The following is a 19,204-nucleotide window of genomic DNA, read 5'->3' as shown; positions in this document are numbered from 1 at the left end:
CTAAAATTAACTTTAAAAATGCGCGAAAACATGCTTCGTCACCGTAATTTGCCTGACCTGTGTAAGGTTAACGCTTTATTACGTCACATTAGCGGTATGTTACGTCACAATAGTGATATATTACGTATGTTACAGTACGTTATAATCCTGTTTTCGCAGTGTTTTATGTTAGATAAAGCCCTGCTTAATCCAGCCCTAACTCTTAACCCCTAACTCCCAACCACTAACTCCTAACAAGCAGCACTGCAAAAGCATTAACTTTTTCAGAAAATAATATGTTTATCAAATCACTAATGAGCTATAGCTGTGCTCGCTGGCTATCGGTGAGTTTTGGAGTTGCTTTACGCGCGTACAAAGCATTTTTTGCAAACATTTGTATACTTTACTTAAAAAGCAAATATCCAAACAGTTTTCAAGCACCTGCAGGCTAAAAAATAAAGGCAAGTTACATTTAATTTAAACGCAACTATGACAAACTGACAAAACCAAACGACCCAAAAAAATTATTAGGCGACCCAACTTTGGGTCGCGCCCCACGTGTTGGGAACCACGGGAATAGAATGTACATATACAATGTTGGGGTAAAGGGCCTAAATCCCAAGTCCCATGGCGTGCCTCACTGTAGGACCTCACCCATATGGAATAGAATGTGCATATACAATGTTGGGGTAATGGGCCAACTCTGGCCTAAATCCCAGGTCCCATGGCGTGCCTCACTGTAGGACCTCACCCATATAGAATAGAATGTGCGTATACAATGTTGGGGTAATGGGCCAACTCTGGCCTAAATCCCAGGTCCCATGGCATGCCTCACTGTAGGACCTCACCCATATAGAATAGAATGTGCATATACAATGTTGGGGTAATGGGCCAACTCTGGTCTAAACCCCAGGTCCCATGTCATGCTTCACTGTAGGACCTCACCCATATAGAATAGAATGTGCATATACAATGTTGGGGTAATGGGCCAACTCTGGCTTAAATCCCAGGTCCCTTGGTGTGGCACGCTGTAGGACCTCACCCATATAGAATAGAATTAATTATGTTATAATATCCATTTAAGTAATTGAATATATTCTCAGTTGGAATCCCCATTTGCGATGAAACAGCCCCATGATCTTGTTGCTTTCATGAGACAGGAACGTGATCATGATTATCTTAAGGTGAGAAAGACATGAGCATATAAATATCTTTAAAGTGTATGACCCAGAAAAATAAAGTTTATATTGGTTATAGTTTTTATTATAAACTCTTTTGTTTTTATATAAACGATATTGTGGTTTATAAAATCTCTTTTTTCAATCTATTAAGGTACAAGACATTTCAACTTTCTTTACAGTTCACCTTTATCTAATAAACATGATTTTATTTATTCCGTTTCTTTGTATCATTACTTTGACCTTTGTTATTGTTTTCAAAGAGATAAGTAAAGCGATATTATGTTCTTAATTTACAAATTTTAATCAGTATAGTTTTTATTTCCTTCTTTTCGTTGTTTTAATTTTTAATACTTTGATTTTACTTTCGTATTCAAGAAATAATTAAAACTGATTATTAATTTTTCAGAAATTCAAGCAACATTTATTAAAAGAACAGGAAGAGATTGAAACAAACGAAGACAAAGATACCGACCTTGAAAGTCGACACTACAGGACAGATAGAGATTGCAGAGCTGCTGGTATGGCTTTTGTGTATTGGTTGGGGTTTGTGTTGTAGTTTTATAATCTGAAAAATCTCGTGTAGGGTAAAAAAAATTCGGTTAAGTGATAATGCATTGAATTTCGATTACAAATTCTTATTAGTTGAGGAAAAAAATTAAAATCGTTCATTATTGATTCAGAAAAGAAACTTCCATTGTTCAGTTGTTTAAACCAATTATTTTAACTTTAGGAAAGAAACTGCCAGAGTTTGATTTGTTCATTAGTTCTGTTTTACCGCTTGAGAACAAGGATATTGAGGTAAAATATAAAATTATCAGAAGGTGCTTTTATTCCTTACTGTTTATTTAAGACAATTGATACATTATCGTGGCATTGATAATAAATTACCCGTGGATTGTCGAAAGTTTATAATATTAAACTAATGTTGAGATATAAAAGAATCATTTTTAAATTTTTTTGATCCTATTTAAACTGGAAATCCAATATATATGTATATAAATAAAGGTCTATTGGTTTTGTGTCTTTATATTTTTATTTTTATGCAATGTTTTTCCATAGATTGAAGATTACATTGATATTATACCGGTCACTAAGCTGAAGGAACCTAACTGTTCCGCTGCATGCAATCTGCCATACAGCATTCATGCATATGATCATTTAGAGGTAAGGTATATGTTATATGTATAGACACCAAACCTGGGGTGGCAGGCTGACCCCTTGGGTTTTTCTACACTGCATTAATCAGTAAACATTACAACCAATAAGTTTGATTTGTTTCACAGGATTGTGTGTCTAACTATCCCTAGTTCGGTGCCTATAGTTATACCTAAAAGTTCAGTCAAATAAGGGTAATAGGGTTTTGTTCATAAGTGACAAACTTTTATAAAAACACTGGAGGCAGGGATAGTTAGACGTCACAATCCTGTGAAACAAATCTAACTTATTCTTGTTGTGCCGTTTTCATTAATAGTTTTTTTTTCCAACAAGTCTACTCTAGTAATAATGCACTGCAGAAATATCCAGGGGGTGGTCTGCCTACCTTGCAACCCCAGGTTTGGTGCCTACATGCTTTATTCTGGCTTTCCTCATGTATTATCTTCTGCTATTAATCATTATATTTCAAATGATTCTACCCTGACCTACATTTTAATTTAAATGGTTAAGCGGCTCACACCGGTCAAATCCCATGTCCTTTGCCCTAATACCACACAATAGACATCCACTCAAACAGAATACACTAATGTTTCCTACCACTGTAGCTAAGTCAGTGCCTGAATAAAGGTTTAGGTTTAGCATCGAATAACTTTAATTTTTCTCGCCACAGTTTTTACACACACATATATATATATATAGGAGCGTTTTTATTTTTTCATTAGTACTGTTGACACTTCGGTAGCATTCCCATAACTTAAACGCATAATGTACGTACTTGTAGTTTTTGCACAAATGGAAGCATTTTTTCTTTTATTAGTAATGTTGAACGAATAGGACAAGTCTTATTAAATATGCGCAGAATAAACAGTTGTACTGACACAGTTAGTTTCATTTACATTCTTATGCTTAAGTTCGTAAACACCTTTGGAGTAATTTCCCAACTTAATGGATGTTTGGGTAAAGCTCTGGCTTATATCCCAGGCTTGCATGCCCCAACATCGAATCTCACCCATATTACATAATTTGATAGTTCATAAACACCTTTGGTTATAATCTTAAAACCAACCTAATAGTTGGGGCTTTGATTTTAACAAGTTAATTCAGTTAGATAAATGGTTAAATGACCTGCATACATAAGCAGTCTGGTTATTGAGCCGATTACTCAAATCTGAGTAGAATATCCATAATTCATATACAATGTTGGGGATTTGGACAAATCTGACATTAACCCTTGACACGGACCCATATAGATTCGAGGACGAAATTAGGATCCAAACAGCTCTGTTTTATTTTGTTCATCATAAACATCATCTATCGTTAGTTTACCCCATGCATCAAACAAACAAATCATTTTACGATAAAATTCCATAATAATTTGCGTGGTAGTGTAGACCACTTTTTCCCTAAATATTCTATCTATTCCAAACCATTTAAATTTACAAGTAACTAGTTTATAAACACAAACATATTTTGGTTTTTCCTTTAAATCTCCTTTTTCATATTTTTCAACTTTACTTTTAAGTTCATCCAACCACCCTTCCTTATAAGGGCCTCTTGTTTTATCTTCCGAAGCATACATTGTGACATCATAGTCTTCCTCGTAGCTTTTAAAACTCAGTGGGTCATTCGCGAAGTCCACATTTACCACCTCTGTATTCGCCCATTCATCTGATGGTACCTCATGCGCGTTGTCGGTCGTACCAAGATCCTCCATCACCACTGAGCTAATTTCCAGTCTAAGATTATCCTTAAATAAGTTGGGCCCCCAAAACACAGTGTTTGTCTTTTCACCAACCACAGTTGATTCTTGATGCATAACTGGCTCAACATCTGGGAAAAACATCTTCAAAAGCATTTGGACAAACTGTGGTATCTTTGATTCAAAATCAAACGAGCACAAAGTGTATATCTCATGTTTCCCATTATTGTTGCAATTATTATACTGCAGCAATCGTATTCCTTCATCTTTCTCCAACCCTTCATAAACCTCATACGATAACATCCATTGCTTGGCAACTTTATATTCCTCCATTGAAACCGGCAACACGTATCTATATTCACGTCTCAACATCATTGCCAACAATCTGCATGCCAATCAGCCAAGAAACATATATTGGAAACCTGCATAACAATAAAAGTAACACCACATAATAAAACATCTCCTAATCAAACGCAATAGTTAAAAATCTTTTAAATAAAGGTAACACCACAATGTAAAACCGGTTGCACCAACCAACATTACACTTTTGCAAGTCTAAATCCAATGTTAAAATTATAATAAATAAATCACTTATAAATAATTTGCCAAAAAAAGCTTAATTAAAAATATGTACCAAACATTAGTATTAAAAACCTAATCATTAGTAATGCTGAAGTTGTCATAAAGAATGCTTAATGTAAAACACAACATCTCTTTTCAATGTATAACACAGCATATCTTTTGAGCTGTTGTAATGAGACCACATGTCTCCTGTGCAATTCTAATGCATAATTTCCTTTATTACAAATATTGAATTATTTGCATTATTACAATATTCATCATTCCAAGTCAATATTAAATATCTTTCTTCCATAATAATATAAATATATTGATACATAGCTCTGAAACCTTTACACAGTTTCATTTTAAAAATGTTTATATAAAGTTCTACAAACTTTTTCATATTCTTCCAGCTATAAACTTTTTTTTATAGTTTCATCTTACTTTCGTTACTTTTACTTCTTCAAAAACACCTCAATGCAACCTGAGTATAATCACTTGTTGGTGTTGTCTTTAAAAACAAGGCTCATTATGACTCATATCCTGTGAGTGTTCCCACACAATAGACCATTATACACGTAACAGTTACCTTTGTGAGGCTATAGACATCATAAGCAAACTTCCTGTACACCATTGTTACATCACACTTCACTTTCATTATCTGTTTATTACTTATAAGAAGCTTATATGCAGCAATGTTATAATGAATAAACTAATATGAGCTTATTTATCTTGGCGAGCAACAACAGTCATTATAACACGAGTGTTCTGCTTCATACACCTCATGCTCGCTTATGAGTTACCACGTATGTAAATATGTAATTAGTTTTTTAATGTGCTTGAATATCTGCCAAAACATCGCTTGTATATCTCAATGATGAGAAAGTATTTCAAATGGGAACATGTTTTACCACGGCGTGATTGTTTAACCAATGAAAGTTTCATGTATGCTATGGATTGCAATCTATGATTTTGTTGTGTATATATTAAGTCAAACAATGCAGCAGATCACATTTTAACCAATCACGCACAGCGGGTGTGCAGTCTACCGTTTACCAATCAGTCATTTTCATTTTTACCATAGGCCCTGAAATGGTTATTATATAATGCACTGCTGCATTGGGGCAGATAGGACCATGTATTAACCAACAAACCATACACACAGGGTGTACAGGATCGTGATAAATTGGAGCCACAGAAGATGCCGGGACTAAAATCAACTTTATCTTTCCTTGAAGATCCCGTGGCGGCTGCAACTGCTATACACGAGGCATTGGAAAAGGTAGGTCATGTTTTGTGGTAAAGTTCAATGCCACGAAAAACATTTTAGATTTATAGTTAAAGAAAAAAAATGTTTTAAACTTATATTTAATGCCAGAAAAAACGTTTGAACATCGTTTCATGTTAAAATTTGTTTGGCAATGTTTACTAAGTGCAAAAAAAGCAGTAAATTTAAATAATTTTTTAGCGGCTCATCTAGTTCTAGTATAAAAAATGTTATTATTAATAAATTAAATTAGCTTTTATGCGAGCATTTTTTTTGTGGTTTATCAATCCATCTTTCCCCAACGTAGTATACCATGTTTACCCTTACATGGTGTCGCCGGCAGCTAGGGGTAAAACTTACTATATGCTAAATACTAGGTGACTACAAAGCACTTTATACATAAATAAAACTCATATAAAGATTTGAGGGGTATAATCTTGAAAGAATTTTTTGCTATGTGTTTATATTGGTTAAGGGCTCTATTCAACTTGCCATTACAGAACTCCACATCCTGGGTTCTTTACAATCTTGCATCCTTTTATTGGAGAATGAAGGGAGACCCTGATGCTGCAATCGAATGCATACGACGTGCCTTGCACTTCTCACCCAACCATACAAGGGATGTGGCTCTCGTTAACCTCGCCAATATTTTGCACAAGTAAGTTGATTATCCGATAAAGTCTTGCCAAATGGCGGGCGGAGTGTTGGAAATACACTATGTTTTGAACCAGATCAACTGTTAAATGAGTATTTATATTAATTAACAGGGTAGGTAAGATTAGTATTGGATGAATCAAAGTATTGGTGGGGAAAACCAATTCTTAGCTATGTTCATATTCTATAGGAGTGTAAACATTAACTAACTGCCATGCTACCATTTTAATGTCAAATTTCAAGGTTGTTCTGATCACCTTCCTATCTAAAATATTAACACTTATTTCTGTGTCTAACTTATAACTTTCCTCTAGAGCGCGATACACGTTGAATGCATCCGTTGTTATGCTCCATGCTCTTGAAATATCCGATGAATTCGCCGTCAACTATTTCTCCCTTGCCAACATTTATGCTGTAAGTAGAATGTTAATGTAAAGGTGTTGGGTGTAAATTGTGGTTTAGTTATTATGCAGTAAACAACATGAAAACCAATGCGTTTCTGCTCTCACCTGGTAAAACTTTTTTCACCTTTTTTTGGTGGCAGCGAATGTTGTTGATACATTCATTTATACCAATGAGTATTTTACAACAGTTCGTGGCATTTGCTATAAGCCACCGTGAATTTCTTATGTTCCCAGGTGCTTGGCGAATACAATGAATCCATTTATTATTACGAGAAAACTTTGGAAAGTCAGTCAGATTTCGAAGCAGCTAAATCAAGGCTGGCTGCCGTTCAATGTCAACTTAAACTGGAGGTAACTGCATGGGTAATCTAACATATACTAACAGGAGTATGGTATATAACATGATTGCTACAACCCAGTAGTTATTAATAGGTTGTAACACCCTGGTTGTTGGGGTAACCCTTGGTGGGTGCATTAATGCTATAATGGCTGTTGGTTTGTTCACTGCTTAAACAACAAACGTGCAAAGTTTTGCGATTCATTTAAGAAGGCTACATGCGGTTATTAAAACCCGATACATTCTATATTAAAACACAGTAGTTTACTGCTATGTATGGCTGATTGATCAGGTGCTTGCATCGTAACTAAAGGTTTTCCGATTCATTGCTTCATGCTTCCACTTATACTGGTAGTCACCAAGGGGACATTGCTCCATCCCAATAATCGGTAATGCAACCCTGGCTGAAATTCTAGCTCCCATAACATGCCTTGTTGTAGGACCTCACCCATATAGAATAAAATGTTCAAACCTAATTCTTTCCTCTCCAGGAAAAACTGGAAGCCCAACATGAGAGTTTACAACGAACACTGGAGGAGCTACAGAGCTACAAACAGAAACACGAACAGTATGTTCAGAAACAAAATCGTTTCAACGCGCTACAGATACCAGCCAAGGTTCAGATAGATTACCATATGCATTATGAACACCAGAGGATAAGGGAAGGAACCTTCAGTAAGTTGGATGTTTGTTTTGTATGAGTAAGCTAATATATGACTAGGATGTATGTATTCTGCTGCAATTTTTTTACTACAATAAACTCAGCCTGATAAAGTCTTGCCATATACTTGGCACAGGCAAGCCAACCCATTAGTGACTACTGGGTTGGAGCAATTGTCGTTAAGTGTCTTGCCTAGGGATATATACGCCCACAATGGTAGCAGCGGCGAGCCTTGAACACGTATCCTCTTAGATAGGCCACTAACCACTGTCAGTGTCAAGCATTAAACTAGTAAAAAATTCTTATAAGAATCTAGTGCTACGAAAAACCTAACAGACAAAAATCAAATTCAACTAATTGTATAATAAAAGAAATATATTTCGCCTAAATAGCATCGTCCGTCTCCTATTTAAATAGAATTTAAACTTCTAAAAACATTCCTCCAGACCACAAATGTCAGGTTCGTAGCAACAAGAGTGGTTCGGTACTTGTATGCAACTTACCCCCACCCTCCGATACCCCCTTGCCCCACCTGGACACCCCACAACCCCCAACTTCTGAGGGGGATATCATCAAACTACTGCCGAGGAAGATATCTGTGGATTTTGAGGTAAAGGAGACATGAGTATTGTTTGTCATCAGAAGTTAGTGTGATGTCATAATACCAACTGATCTTTAGGAGTTTAGGACTGTGGCAATTCAAAATGGTTGTAGATATTATGTTATGTTGTTTGAATGAGTATTGTTTGTCATTAGTGCTTAGTGTGATGTCACAATAAGTCCAGATCTGTTACCAATTCAAAGTAATATAAATACCATGTTATGTTTTCTCTTGCTACCAGCCATAATGATGTGTTATATTAATATATATATTGGGTTCTCTGGCATAAAATAATTAATTTAATTATGCCAAAAATTGTGTTTTAAATAGAGTAAGTATAACGTTTTACGCTGTGGTTGATGCAATCAAAGGTAAAAATAAAATATTGTGGTTTAGTTTTGACAAATATATACTTATTTTAATTTATAAAAATATACTTGTAACCACAGAATGAGAATGAGAGACCCAACAACAACAACAATGAAGATGATGAAGGATATAAGTTACCTTCGCAAGTGGAAGAAAAAAGGAGGGAAATTAAACGGGTAAATATGCTTGTTGTTTAATATATAATATTTAATGGTCTTGTAGGATAGCCTATATTGTTATTTGTTGTATATATTGTTTTGTATTGTCATATATTGATCAAGATGCATTTATTTAGGTATTAGTGTACTCGATGTTGTTCATGCCTATGGCATTGTTTTGTTGGGCAATCTGAAGTTTTCACTACTTTAGTAATGCTATTGTTACAGGATTTCACTGTTTCTACATTAGCTCTTAGCTGTAATTATATTTCTATACAACATGAATGAGGTCCTGCAGCGTGCATGCTATGGGTCCTAGATATATGCCAGAGTTGGCCTATTACCCTATTTGTAGTTATAATGTTATTTATATATTAGCTGTAGTTATAAGACTATATTCATATTCAGACCCAGGACGACGCAGCTCCATCCGAACAATCAACCAAACCTCGCTCACCTGTTTATGATTGGACGGTATTTATAATTGTTGTGTTAATGCTGTGTGTCCATTATTGTTGTATTGAAGTTGTGTGTTCTTGGGCAAGACACTTAGTGTCAATTGCTCCAACTCAGTGGTCACTAATTGGTTGTCTAAATTATCAGCCATGCAGAAAAACAATCACTCACTAAGTTACATACGTGGTAACTTGTAAGTGTGCATTAGATGTATGAAACAGAACATTCATTCATTCAAATATTTCTTACTAATTTTTGTAGGAACAATATTGCTTAGATCAGGCGCATAAAACACGGGTTTCCCACTTTCATTAAAACCTATACAACCCATATCTATATATGTATATATAATAACAGATGAAATCATGTTTTTGTTGTATTGCTTACACCACGTAGGATCCATCATGGCCACCGATGAAGTCTTGTGATGAATACGTGAACCGATACCCAGCGTGGGATGAATTCCACTCCGCTTACGTTGATCCTGAGACAAGGGGTATAAGGTGGGTGAGTTGTCTGCTTTTGCTGGCAAGTTCTACACTAAATTAGCTTTTACCCTGCTGTTAGGTGTAGGAAAACTATAAGTGTACTTGTATTTTTACAATGTCACCCCAGATTTTACCCTGCTGTTAGGTGTCTATACAAACAAGCAGAGCCAAAGTATATTGCATTCACCACATTAATCAATGAGGTTCCCTATGTTTAACAACTATGAGTGTAACTGTATTTTAACAATGTCACCCCAGATTTTGTTACAATTAAAAAAAAACAGGTTGCCAAATTAAAAAAAGTGTTAAAACACCATAATGTCATAATTGTCTTATGATGTCATAATATCTAAGTGTTCGCGAACTGCTTACTACATACATCGGGATCTCGGAGGGGGAGATGCACCCGTTACCATGGAAACCACCTCGCTGTGATAAACTGGAAACACTGGAAGAAACACAATTCGATTCAATCTCAGGAATTGCATCGCGCAACACTGTTCAAAATAAACAAGACACACATCTACAAGCTGTGAGTTGGGGTTTTAGTTTCAAGTGTTGAATTTATAACATAAATTATCTTCATAAATTATATAAACATTATTTACACAAACAAGAGCATTACTTGCATAAACAGGGCACATACCTACAGGCTGTGAGTTGAGTTATGATGCTTTGGAATTAAATAAAGTTCAAGCTGTTGGTTGAGTTATAAACAGTATAAAACATTGGATTAATACATCAGTTATTTGCATAGTCTTTATTTGAGTTACGGTGCTTTGGAATTAAATAATTGGTATTTGTGTGACACAGTCCAAATATAATTCCCGCACTGTGGCACACTGGTTAGCGCCTTTTAGAGGTTACTTGGTTCAAAACCTGATCATTCCATTCAGCTACTATGAGTATTTGTCCATGGCCACGAAACACAACGACAATTGCTTCAACCTAGTGGTCCTTGATGGGTTGACCAAGTTTTACATTCAAGTTATCGGCAAAGCTAAAGTTTAACTGCAATATTATGTTAAGAGTTATTGTTAAATAACATAATTGATTACAAAACTGAAATCTAGTTTGTTTATTTTTTTTGTATTGATTGGTTTATTATTTGAATAAATTTCTTTCAGTTTCTGTTGCTCCATGTAAACAAAGGTAGGGTTTGGCCGGATGACTTGGGACAACGGATCAACACGGCCATGAGGAAAGCTATCAGGCAACAGGTGAATATGAGGTGTTGATTGGTGCTACCATTGTGGGTGGCCTTGTGCACTAATGGGTTGTCAGCCATGACCCAGCGCCCTAGCAAAGTGGTTTGCGCCCGTCTCTAATCCAGAGGTAATGGGTTCATAGCTCGTCACTGCTACAACATTGTGGGCGATGTGGCCTTGTGCAAGACAGTTAACAGCAATTGCTTCAACTTGGTGGTTACTGATGGGTTGTGTAATTGTCAGAAAAGCAATCACCCTCAAAGTTGCATATGTGATAACTTGTATAAATATATAAATATGTCTTCAATTTCCTCGTTTGTTATATAGGACAACGATCACTTATGGGCATTATACAACCTTGCTGGATTATTCTGGCGTGTAAACGGGGACAACCTTAACGCTATTGAATGCCTGAGGAGATGTATACGTAGGGTACCTGTGGAACATTTGGATATTCCACTCGTTAGTTTGTCCAATATTATGTAAGTATATGAAGTATTGTGTTGACTGTAGTAAGAGTATTGTCGCGACTAGATTTCTGGATCTCTCAATTCATGACGCCTGTTTATAGATTGCCCTGCTGTGCCTTAACAAGCTTTTATTATAAGTGTATAAGTTTATATAAGTTTAATTGAAAGCCAAAACACTCTACATTCAACTGCCCTGTTTTCTGGCATTGTGACACAAACACACACAACACAATAGACAATGTTACATCACACTTGTTGTGACATAAGGGGTTACGGCCGATAACAACAATAATAAAATACAATTTGTGACAAGTACATCGTGGAGTGGTGAGTTGACTATAGTAAGCTTATATCTTGCAACTACAACGTGAAAGAATCCCCTAAGATCAAGGGGACTTCGTGCTGTAGTGATAACGTAAACATACACACAGTAAACTGTATTTGATAAATACATCTTGTTCCATGGCTCAGTGGTTAGCCACTTGCCTTGCAATGAAGCATGCCGCCAATGCTCAATACTGGTGTATGTCTCTTTATGCAAGACACTTAACTCATTGCTCCAAGCCTACATCTCCAGCAATGCGTCTCAGTTGTTGGGTCTTAACTGAAGGATAACTGGTTCAATGCTCGATACTGCTACCAATAAGCATATGTGTGTTTGGATAAGACACTTAACTGCAATTGCTCCAACGCAGTGGTCACTAATGGGTTGTAGCACCATGGGTGTCGGGGTAATGGGCCAACTCTGCCTTAAATCTCAGATCCCATAAATAACTTGTCACCTATACCAATATATAACTTCTACATTGCAATTGAACATCAACACGCAGGTACAGAGTTGGCAAACTGAGCGATGCCGTCAATTTATTGATCTACGCATTAAGGGTTAATAACTCGGAGGTAACAAATTATTATAATTATCAAGTAATAATATGTGTGGTGATTGTAATAAGTTTCCTGAATCTAACCTTGACCTGGTGCTCATGCCATTTAGAGGAAAATACATTTCTCTTTTATACAATTGGTTGGGCTTGATTTTTGTCTGTTACGTATTTCGTAGCATAAGACACTTTTTTTTATAGTCTGTCTTGTCCCAACAACCATCAAGTCTGTTAAATGAAATAAATATTAAACTTATGTTAAATTATTGTTCGAGTTATTGTTCGAGAAATAACCTTAATGTTTCAACAAAGTAGATAATTTAAATAACTCTTTATAACATATTTTTTTATCATAATTGATAGCACACAGCCCAATGAGAATGTACTCTTATGAATATCTTATTCCATAACTTCAATTTCATAAAGTTATATAATTCAGATAACTTATTAAAACACAGTTTTTTTATCATAATTGATACCCTAACAAAAATGTACATACTCTTACAAATTTAACAACAATCACCCCAACACAAAAATACAAGCTATTATATGTTAACCAATTTTTCAATATAATTTAACATCTAACCCACCCCACCCCACAGCCTGCCACCTACTTAAGCATGGGCAACGCACTACAAGCACAAGATAACATAACAGGGGCAGTGGAGTTTTATAATTACGCCATGGTCCTCAACCCTCAATATAAAGATGCTTTCCATTCACTATTGGTGGTCAAGTGTTCACATCTGAGGAGTCAAAAGCAAGAAGACAATGTGAAAAAACTCCTTCAAGACTTGGTAGGCAACACTGGCTTAATTAATTGATAACTTTGATTACGGCAGAATAAAGAATAGTTAAAACATAAAGAGCGGAATTAGGCACGAAATGGCAGTTGTTAAAACACGCTTATGGTTAAAACATATTCATGCCATGCTGTAGGATCTTACCCCACCCTACTACACTAAAAGAATTCAAAACATGATGGCTATAAACTTATATCAACATCCCAGGATATTAATTTTACTAAACATTTTTGCCCACTAAATTTTGACAGTCCATAAGAACTTTTTTATATTTTTTTCCTAATCTCTAATCTTATAGTTATTGCAGCATTGGCCTATGGTTGGCAGGTTGGGTTTTCTAAACTTAAATAATAAATATTATATTCAACAATGCATTATTTTTGAATAGATAACTTTTGTTTTAAATAACCCTCAATGTGACATCACTTTGTTGCATTATCCATATTATGACATCATCCTTCATTTGAATATTTTTTTTAGTAATCCAAGAACAGATCAGTGTTTTTAAAACCTAATTTTATATAAGCTATTACTATATTTTAAAAGTCTAATTTAGCTTTTCTGTAAAGTTGTTTGTCCTATTCAGATTTCCAACCTTTTTTTTTAAACTAGTTTGTTTATCGTTACGATACAAATGTTTTTATTTGAACAGAATGTTTCACCACTTGATAGCAATGAAGAGCCACAAACAGACGAACCACAAGATGACAGCAAAGAGCAAGACGCTTCGGATATTGAAAATGCAAACGAAGTAAAATATAAAAAATAGTTGTTTTCAATTTAAAAAATTGTTGTTTTCAGTTTAAATGTTTTGTTTTTTTGTAAACTAAAAACTTAATTGTTTTCAAGTAGATAAATATTATATATGTTTTGTTAACTACAGGTTGCTGCAGGTCCAACACAAGATGAACCTTATTCACATCAAGGTAGGATTTTATCTGTTCGGACGTACGGTTTATGATAATTTGAAGAAAACCATTTTGATTACATATATGTTGTGGCTGTTTAGAGTCTTTGTACGAGTCTGAGAGCATAAGAGCCTGAGCTTGCCTTGTATTACGTATCACATGCATTGCTGCCATGGATATTAAAAATATTGCCATATGATTTCTTTAAGTTTAACGATCAATTTATTTTAGCTAAAGAAGCGGGCCAGATTCTACAGGACCTCGTTGATCGTAAATCGGACGCAAATCAACTTTTAAAAGATACGACCAAAGCTATTGAAGATTTGAATAATTCGAATGGAAAAGAGGTTTGTGATGTCATAGTTATCTCTTGTCATATCAGTCTATACTTTAGTATTCAGTATAAGCATAATGAAGTGTCTTTTAATAAAAACATTATAAAATCAAATTAATATATCATATTAAATTACTTATGAGGGTGTTATTCTCGGCTACCGACTAAACCAGGCAACGTCTAAGTCGACCGCAAGTCCGTAACTGACAACTTTAGTCAGTAGTCGAGAATGCCATCCATGATGTCACAGTGATATTTATTCAGATATGTTCTTAAACTATGGATTTGCCCGTCAGTTTCAATACAAACATAACAGTACATATATTGATATATGTGTATGATATATTTGCCTTTAGTTTCAAACAATTTGGTTTAAAAACTTGAACCATCTTCAGGGATGTCAGAAGGTAAAATGTTTTTTTGTTAAATGTTAACCCAAGCCACTGCTTACATAGGCTGAATTGAAAATGGAGCACGCGCATAAGTTGATGGAGAAACTATCCAAGATCCGCAACTCACTTGATGAAATGGTTACTAAAGCTGCCCTTGCATTAAGTGGTGGGGTGGGGCACAGGTGGGAGATTGGTTTTGTACTTTGTTTGTTGTATTCTATATGGGTGAGGTCCTACAGTAACATTGTATAAGCACATTCTATTCTATATGGGTGAGGTCCTACAGTGAGGCAAGCCATGGGACCTGGGATTTAGGCCAGAGTTGGCCATTACCCCAACATTGTATATGCACATTCTATTCTATATGGGTGAGGTCCTACAGTGAGACACGCCATGGGACCTGAGGATTTAGGCCAGAGTTGGTCCATTACCCCAACATTGTATATGCACATTCTATTCTATATGGGTGAGGTCCTACAGTGAGGAATGCCATATGACCTGAGGTTTAGGCCAGAGTTGACCCATTACCCCAACATTGTATATGCACATTCTATTCTATATGAGTGAGGTCCTACAGTGAGGAATGCCATATGACCTGGGATTTAGGCCAGAGTTGTCTCATTACCCCAACATTGTATATGCACATTCTATTCTATATGGGTGAGATCCTACAGTGAGGCACGCCATGAGACCTGGGATTTAGACCAGAGTTGTCTCATTACCCCAACATTGTATATGCACATTCTATTCTATATGGGTGAGATCCTACAGTGAGACACGCCATGAGACCTGGGATTTAGACCAGAGTTGTCTCATTACCCCAACATTGTATATGCACATTCTATTCTATATGGGTGAGATCCTACAGTGAGGCACGCCATGAGACCTGGGATTTAGACCAGAGTTGTCTCATTACCCCAACATTGTATATGCACATTCTATTCTATATGGGTGAGATCCTACAGTGAGGCACGCCATGAGACCTGGGATTTAGACCAGAGTTGTCTCATTACCCCAACATTGTATATACACATTCTATTCTATATGGGTGAGGTCCTACAGTAAGGCATGCTATGGGTCCTGGGATTTAGGCCAGAGTTGGCCCATTACCCCAAACATTTACACCTATTGCTATAACACATAGTTTTAGTTTTTAAATTTTGCAATTTTAATCTTAAACAACTTTTCCACCAGAAATTGCGAGAAAGACAAAGATTTGGTCGATTTTTCGTACAAAGCTGATGTTCAGTTGATTGATGGAGTGGCATTGTGGGTTTGAGTTTATCTTATATTTAATATTTAATTTATTTATTACAATAGAAATAATTGTTTTCAGGCACATTTATAGTATATTTAGCTTTTTTTGTTGCATGTAACATTTCCTTTTTTATATGTTTGCCTCGCATGTAAAGGAATGATTTGGGGTGTGAGTTTTGTTTATTAAATACTTTTCCAAAACATTTAGAGTCTCTGGTTCAAATGTTCCATTCTTTTTTCGGTTGCAAACACAAAGCTATACATTAGCATTTGAAACAGCATTTACTTTAGATTTTCTGAAAAGTTCAAAAGAAAAAATTCAAATTGAAAAATATTTAAATTTCAGTCCTGAAGCTGATTGGTCGAAGCTGGACGAATCAGATCGCTCCGAACCATTGTGTGTTCTAGATGGTATGCCTAAGTATTATGACCTCACAGACGTACAATCGATTCACAATCCAACTAATGTTGATGCAATAAAGGAAGAATATTTCATCAAGGTATATTTGAATGGAATTGTTTAGTAGGTTTAAAACTTTTTTCTTAAATTTTGATTTTAACATTTTTTTAAATCCAATTTTCCAATTTTTTTATCTACAAATATATAAGTAGCAAGAATGGGGGCAAGTGCAAAGTCCCGCGACTTTTTGTTTTGTTTTGTTTAAATTTTGTATTACACTTCTGTTTGTAATAACTAAGGCAATAAAAGTGCGAGTGTAATAGTTTAGTGAGTTTAAAACTTTGGATTTAAATTTTGATTCAAACATTTTTTTCAAAATACTTTTGAAAAGTACTGTGTAAAAAATTTCAAAAGTTTTTGTGTAAATTTTGTATCAAATTTTTGTTTTGTAAGAACTGAAGTTTTATTAAATTACAGCTAAACAGGATATAAAATGATTGTGCTTCCTGTTCCTGTTACCCCAAGTATACCATGTTAACTTTACACAAACAAACTAATTATCTGCCCATTGTTCCAAGAATCTATGTATAATGTGTATACTGCCTACCTACTGAGAAACCAACCACAAACCAACCCCCATTTTACTTTACCCCAGTTGCTAACAACTATATCTCACTCCACCACCTTAGAAGAAGTAGCTCGTAAATTATCTTACTTACTCCGTACCCAACAACATACAACATGGGAAACAACTTTCCTGTCATCTTATTATTGGAGGGTGAAGGGAGACACAAAGCAGGTAATATTCATACGCGCCAAGCTTTTAATATGACATGGATGATGAAATTTATGAAAACACAGGGAGGCAGAAATAGTTAGACACACAATCCTGTGAAAAAGTTTTACTTAATTGGTTGTAATGTTTGCTGAATAATGCAGTGTAGAAATTCCAGGGTTGGCCCGTCTACTCCAGGTTTTGTGCCTATGATCACGAATCCTAATTATATTGCTTAACGTTCGATTCTTTGTAAGTTCCTGTCATAAGGGTGGTTTAGGCCACTGTTGACTTTTACCAATGTTTTAAGTTTTAACTGAGTGAATGCAACTCCCTGACAGTTTCATGTCTGTTTCTTGAACAGCCAGATTTTTTTCCAGAAAATATATCACAACCTAAGACTAAAGTTATATGAAATACGCAATACCAAAAATCAAGTCTAAATATCGTATTCTATGAATTAAATATTTCACCTAAAATAACATCATCAATTTCTGCAAAAGCAGCAACTAACCCCCCCCCCCCATACAGGTGATCACCTGTTTCATGCAATCACTCGCTACTTCTGGCCTTGATTACCACCCAGTGATTCTCTCTTCAATGGTTGATTTTCTTGCGGTTGCCAGCCAACTAAAAGACGCGCTTGTGATGGTGAGACATCTATCGGAGCTTGATTCATCACCAGCGAGACATTACTTGGTGGGGAATATATTTGCTGCAAATGTGAGTTGGGTTTGAAGCTAAGTGTACAAAAGTTGTATTATGTTCTATATGAATGAGGATTTAGGCCATATTTGGCTCATGTATGAATGTAACTTACTGAGTGGCGGGGCAACGACAGTCGTTATAACACACGTGTTCTGTTTCATACACCTCGTGCCCACTTACAAGTTAACACGTATGTAACTTTGTGGGTGATTGTTTTTTATGTATGGCTTACAATTTGGACAACCCATAAGTGACCACTGGGTTGGAGCAATAATTATTGAGTATCTTGTATATACCCTTATTGTTTGGGCAAGACACTCAATGACACTGAGCCCCAAAACCTGGGTTAAATTGAACTGTTTTCTCACATTAACTTTGAACGCAGGGCCAGTATTTGACAGCTGCCGACCATTATATATCATCCACTATGCATGGTGACTTTAAAAATGCAAGGATTAAAATGAGAGCTGCTGTTTGCAAAGTAAAAGAATGAGCAAGTTACTTAACTACTGAATTTTGGAATAAAATTCGTATTTGGTTTCACTTTTCCCCAGAGCTTGATTTGTTAAACCAGAGTTTTCGGAACTATAAAGAGCGTTTAAATTTATTGCAATATCAGTTTAAATGTCTGGCAACTACCAGAACGTCGTTCCAGTAAACTTTAAGTATTTATCGAGCTTCTGGGACAGCATTGTGGTGAAATCCATCTCTCTGTTTCCATATACACATTTGTTTTGGATAATTTTTTACTTTTTATTGTTTAATTATGCAATTTTTAAGCTGAAATTTATTTTTATTATCCAGAATGTCTAATTTTTAATGCCCTCAATTATTTAACTGATGAATCTTGGTGTAATTACGTGATTAAAACTATAAATCTGGGATTGAGGATACCTATTGCAATGCAAGTAGACTAGGATCTTCAGATCGTGACGTAATTTGCGCCATAGTGCCACGAGTGACGCAACAATGATATAGGGTTGTGTTCACTGAGGGGTAACTACAGCTCAGTGGTTGTGTCTTGGAATATACTAACACTAAACCTACTGCGCATGCGCAGTAACGTCTGTGCAACAGCGCCCAGTACAAAGATATCAA

General features: G+C 35.6%; 1 protein-coding gene across 3 annotated transcripts in view; it reads left to right on the top strand.

Moving 5' to 3' along the window:
• LOC104265328 (tetratricopeptide repeat protein 17-like) overlaps window positions 1-18,990 on the top strand; it is a 20,701-nt gene extending 1,711 nt beyond the window's left edge. Inside the window, exons 2-28 of one of the 3 annotated variants that reach the window (XM_018816994.2) lie at window positions 1,083-1,163; window positions 1,567-1,678; window positions 1,891-1,958; window positions 2,220-2,324; window positions 5,741-5,857; window positions 6,343-6,500; window positions 6,811-6,910; window positions 7,135-7,251; window positions 7,729-7,912; window positions 8,345-8,508; window positions 8,955-9,044; window positions 9,435-9,500; window positions 9,879-9,985; window positions 10,325-10,502; window positions 11,098-11,190; window positions 11,506-11,660; window positions 12,479-12,548; window positions 13,132-13,326; window positions 13,985-14,083; window positions 14,216-14,258; window positions 14,472-14,587; window positions 15,030-15,148; window positions 16,161-16,235; window positions 16,570-16,723; window positions 17,279-17,422; window positions 17,930-18,121; window positions 18,492-18,990. In XM_018816994.2, the coding sequence (XP_018672539.1) occupies window positions 1,083-1,163; window positions 1,567-1,678; window positions 1,891-1,958; window positions 2,220-2,324; window positions 5,741-5,857; window positions 6,343-6,500; window positions 6,811-6,910; window positions 7,135-7,251; window positions 7,729-7,912; window positions 8,345-8,508; window positions 8,955-9,044; window positions 9,435-9,500; window positions 9,879-9,985; window positions 10,325-10,502; window positions 11,098-11,190; window positions 11,506-11,660; window positions 12,479-12,548; window positions 13,132-13,326; window positions 13,985-14,083; window positions 14,216-14,258; window positions 14,472-14,587; window positions 15,030-15,148; window positions 16,161-16,235; window positions 16,570-16,723; window positions 17,279-17,422; window positions 17,930-18,121; window positions 18,492-18,599 (3,210 nt within the window). In that variant the 3' untranslated portion in view covers window positions 18,600-18,990. Of the gene's footprint in view, window positions 1-1,082; window positions 1,164-1,566; window positions 1,679-1,890; window positions 1,959-2,219; window positions 2,325-5,740; window positions 5,858-6,342; window positions 6,501-6,810; window positions 6,911-7,134; window positions 7,252-7,728; window positions 7,913-8,344; window positions 8,509-8,948; window positions 9,045-9,434; window positions 9,501-9,878; window positions 9,986-10,324; window positions 10,503-11,097; window positions 11,191-11,505; window positions 11,661-12,478; window positions 12,549-13,131; window positions 13,327-13,984; window positions 14,084-14,215; window positions 14,259-14,471; window positions 14,588-15,029; window positions 15,149-16,160; window positions 16,236-16,569; window positions 16,747-17,278; window positions 17,423-17,929; window positions 18,122-18,491 lie in introns of those variants that run through there. The other 2 variants (XM_009862913.3, XM_026839966.1) reach the window with 2 other exon arrangements.
• Window positions 18,991-19,204: the final 214 nt, after the last annotated feature.

This window comes from Ciona intestinalis, unplaced genomic scaffold (genome assembly GCF_000224145.3).
Source record: "Ciona intestinalis unplaced genomic scaffold, KH HT001086.1, whole genome shotgun sequence".
Classification (NCBI taxonomy): Eukaryota; Metazoa; Chordata; class Ascidiacea; order Phlebobranchia; family Cionidae; genus Ciona; species Ciona intestinalis.
The sequence above is the reverse complement of the archived record's forward strand: the minus strand, read 5'-3'. Positions and strand labels throughout refer to the sequence as shown.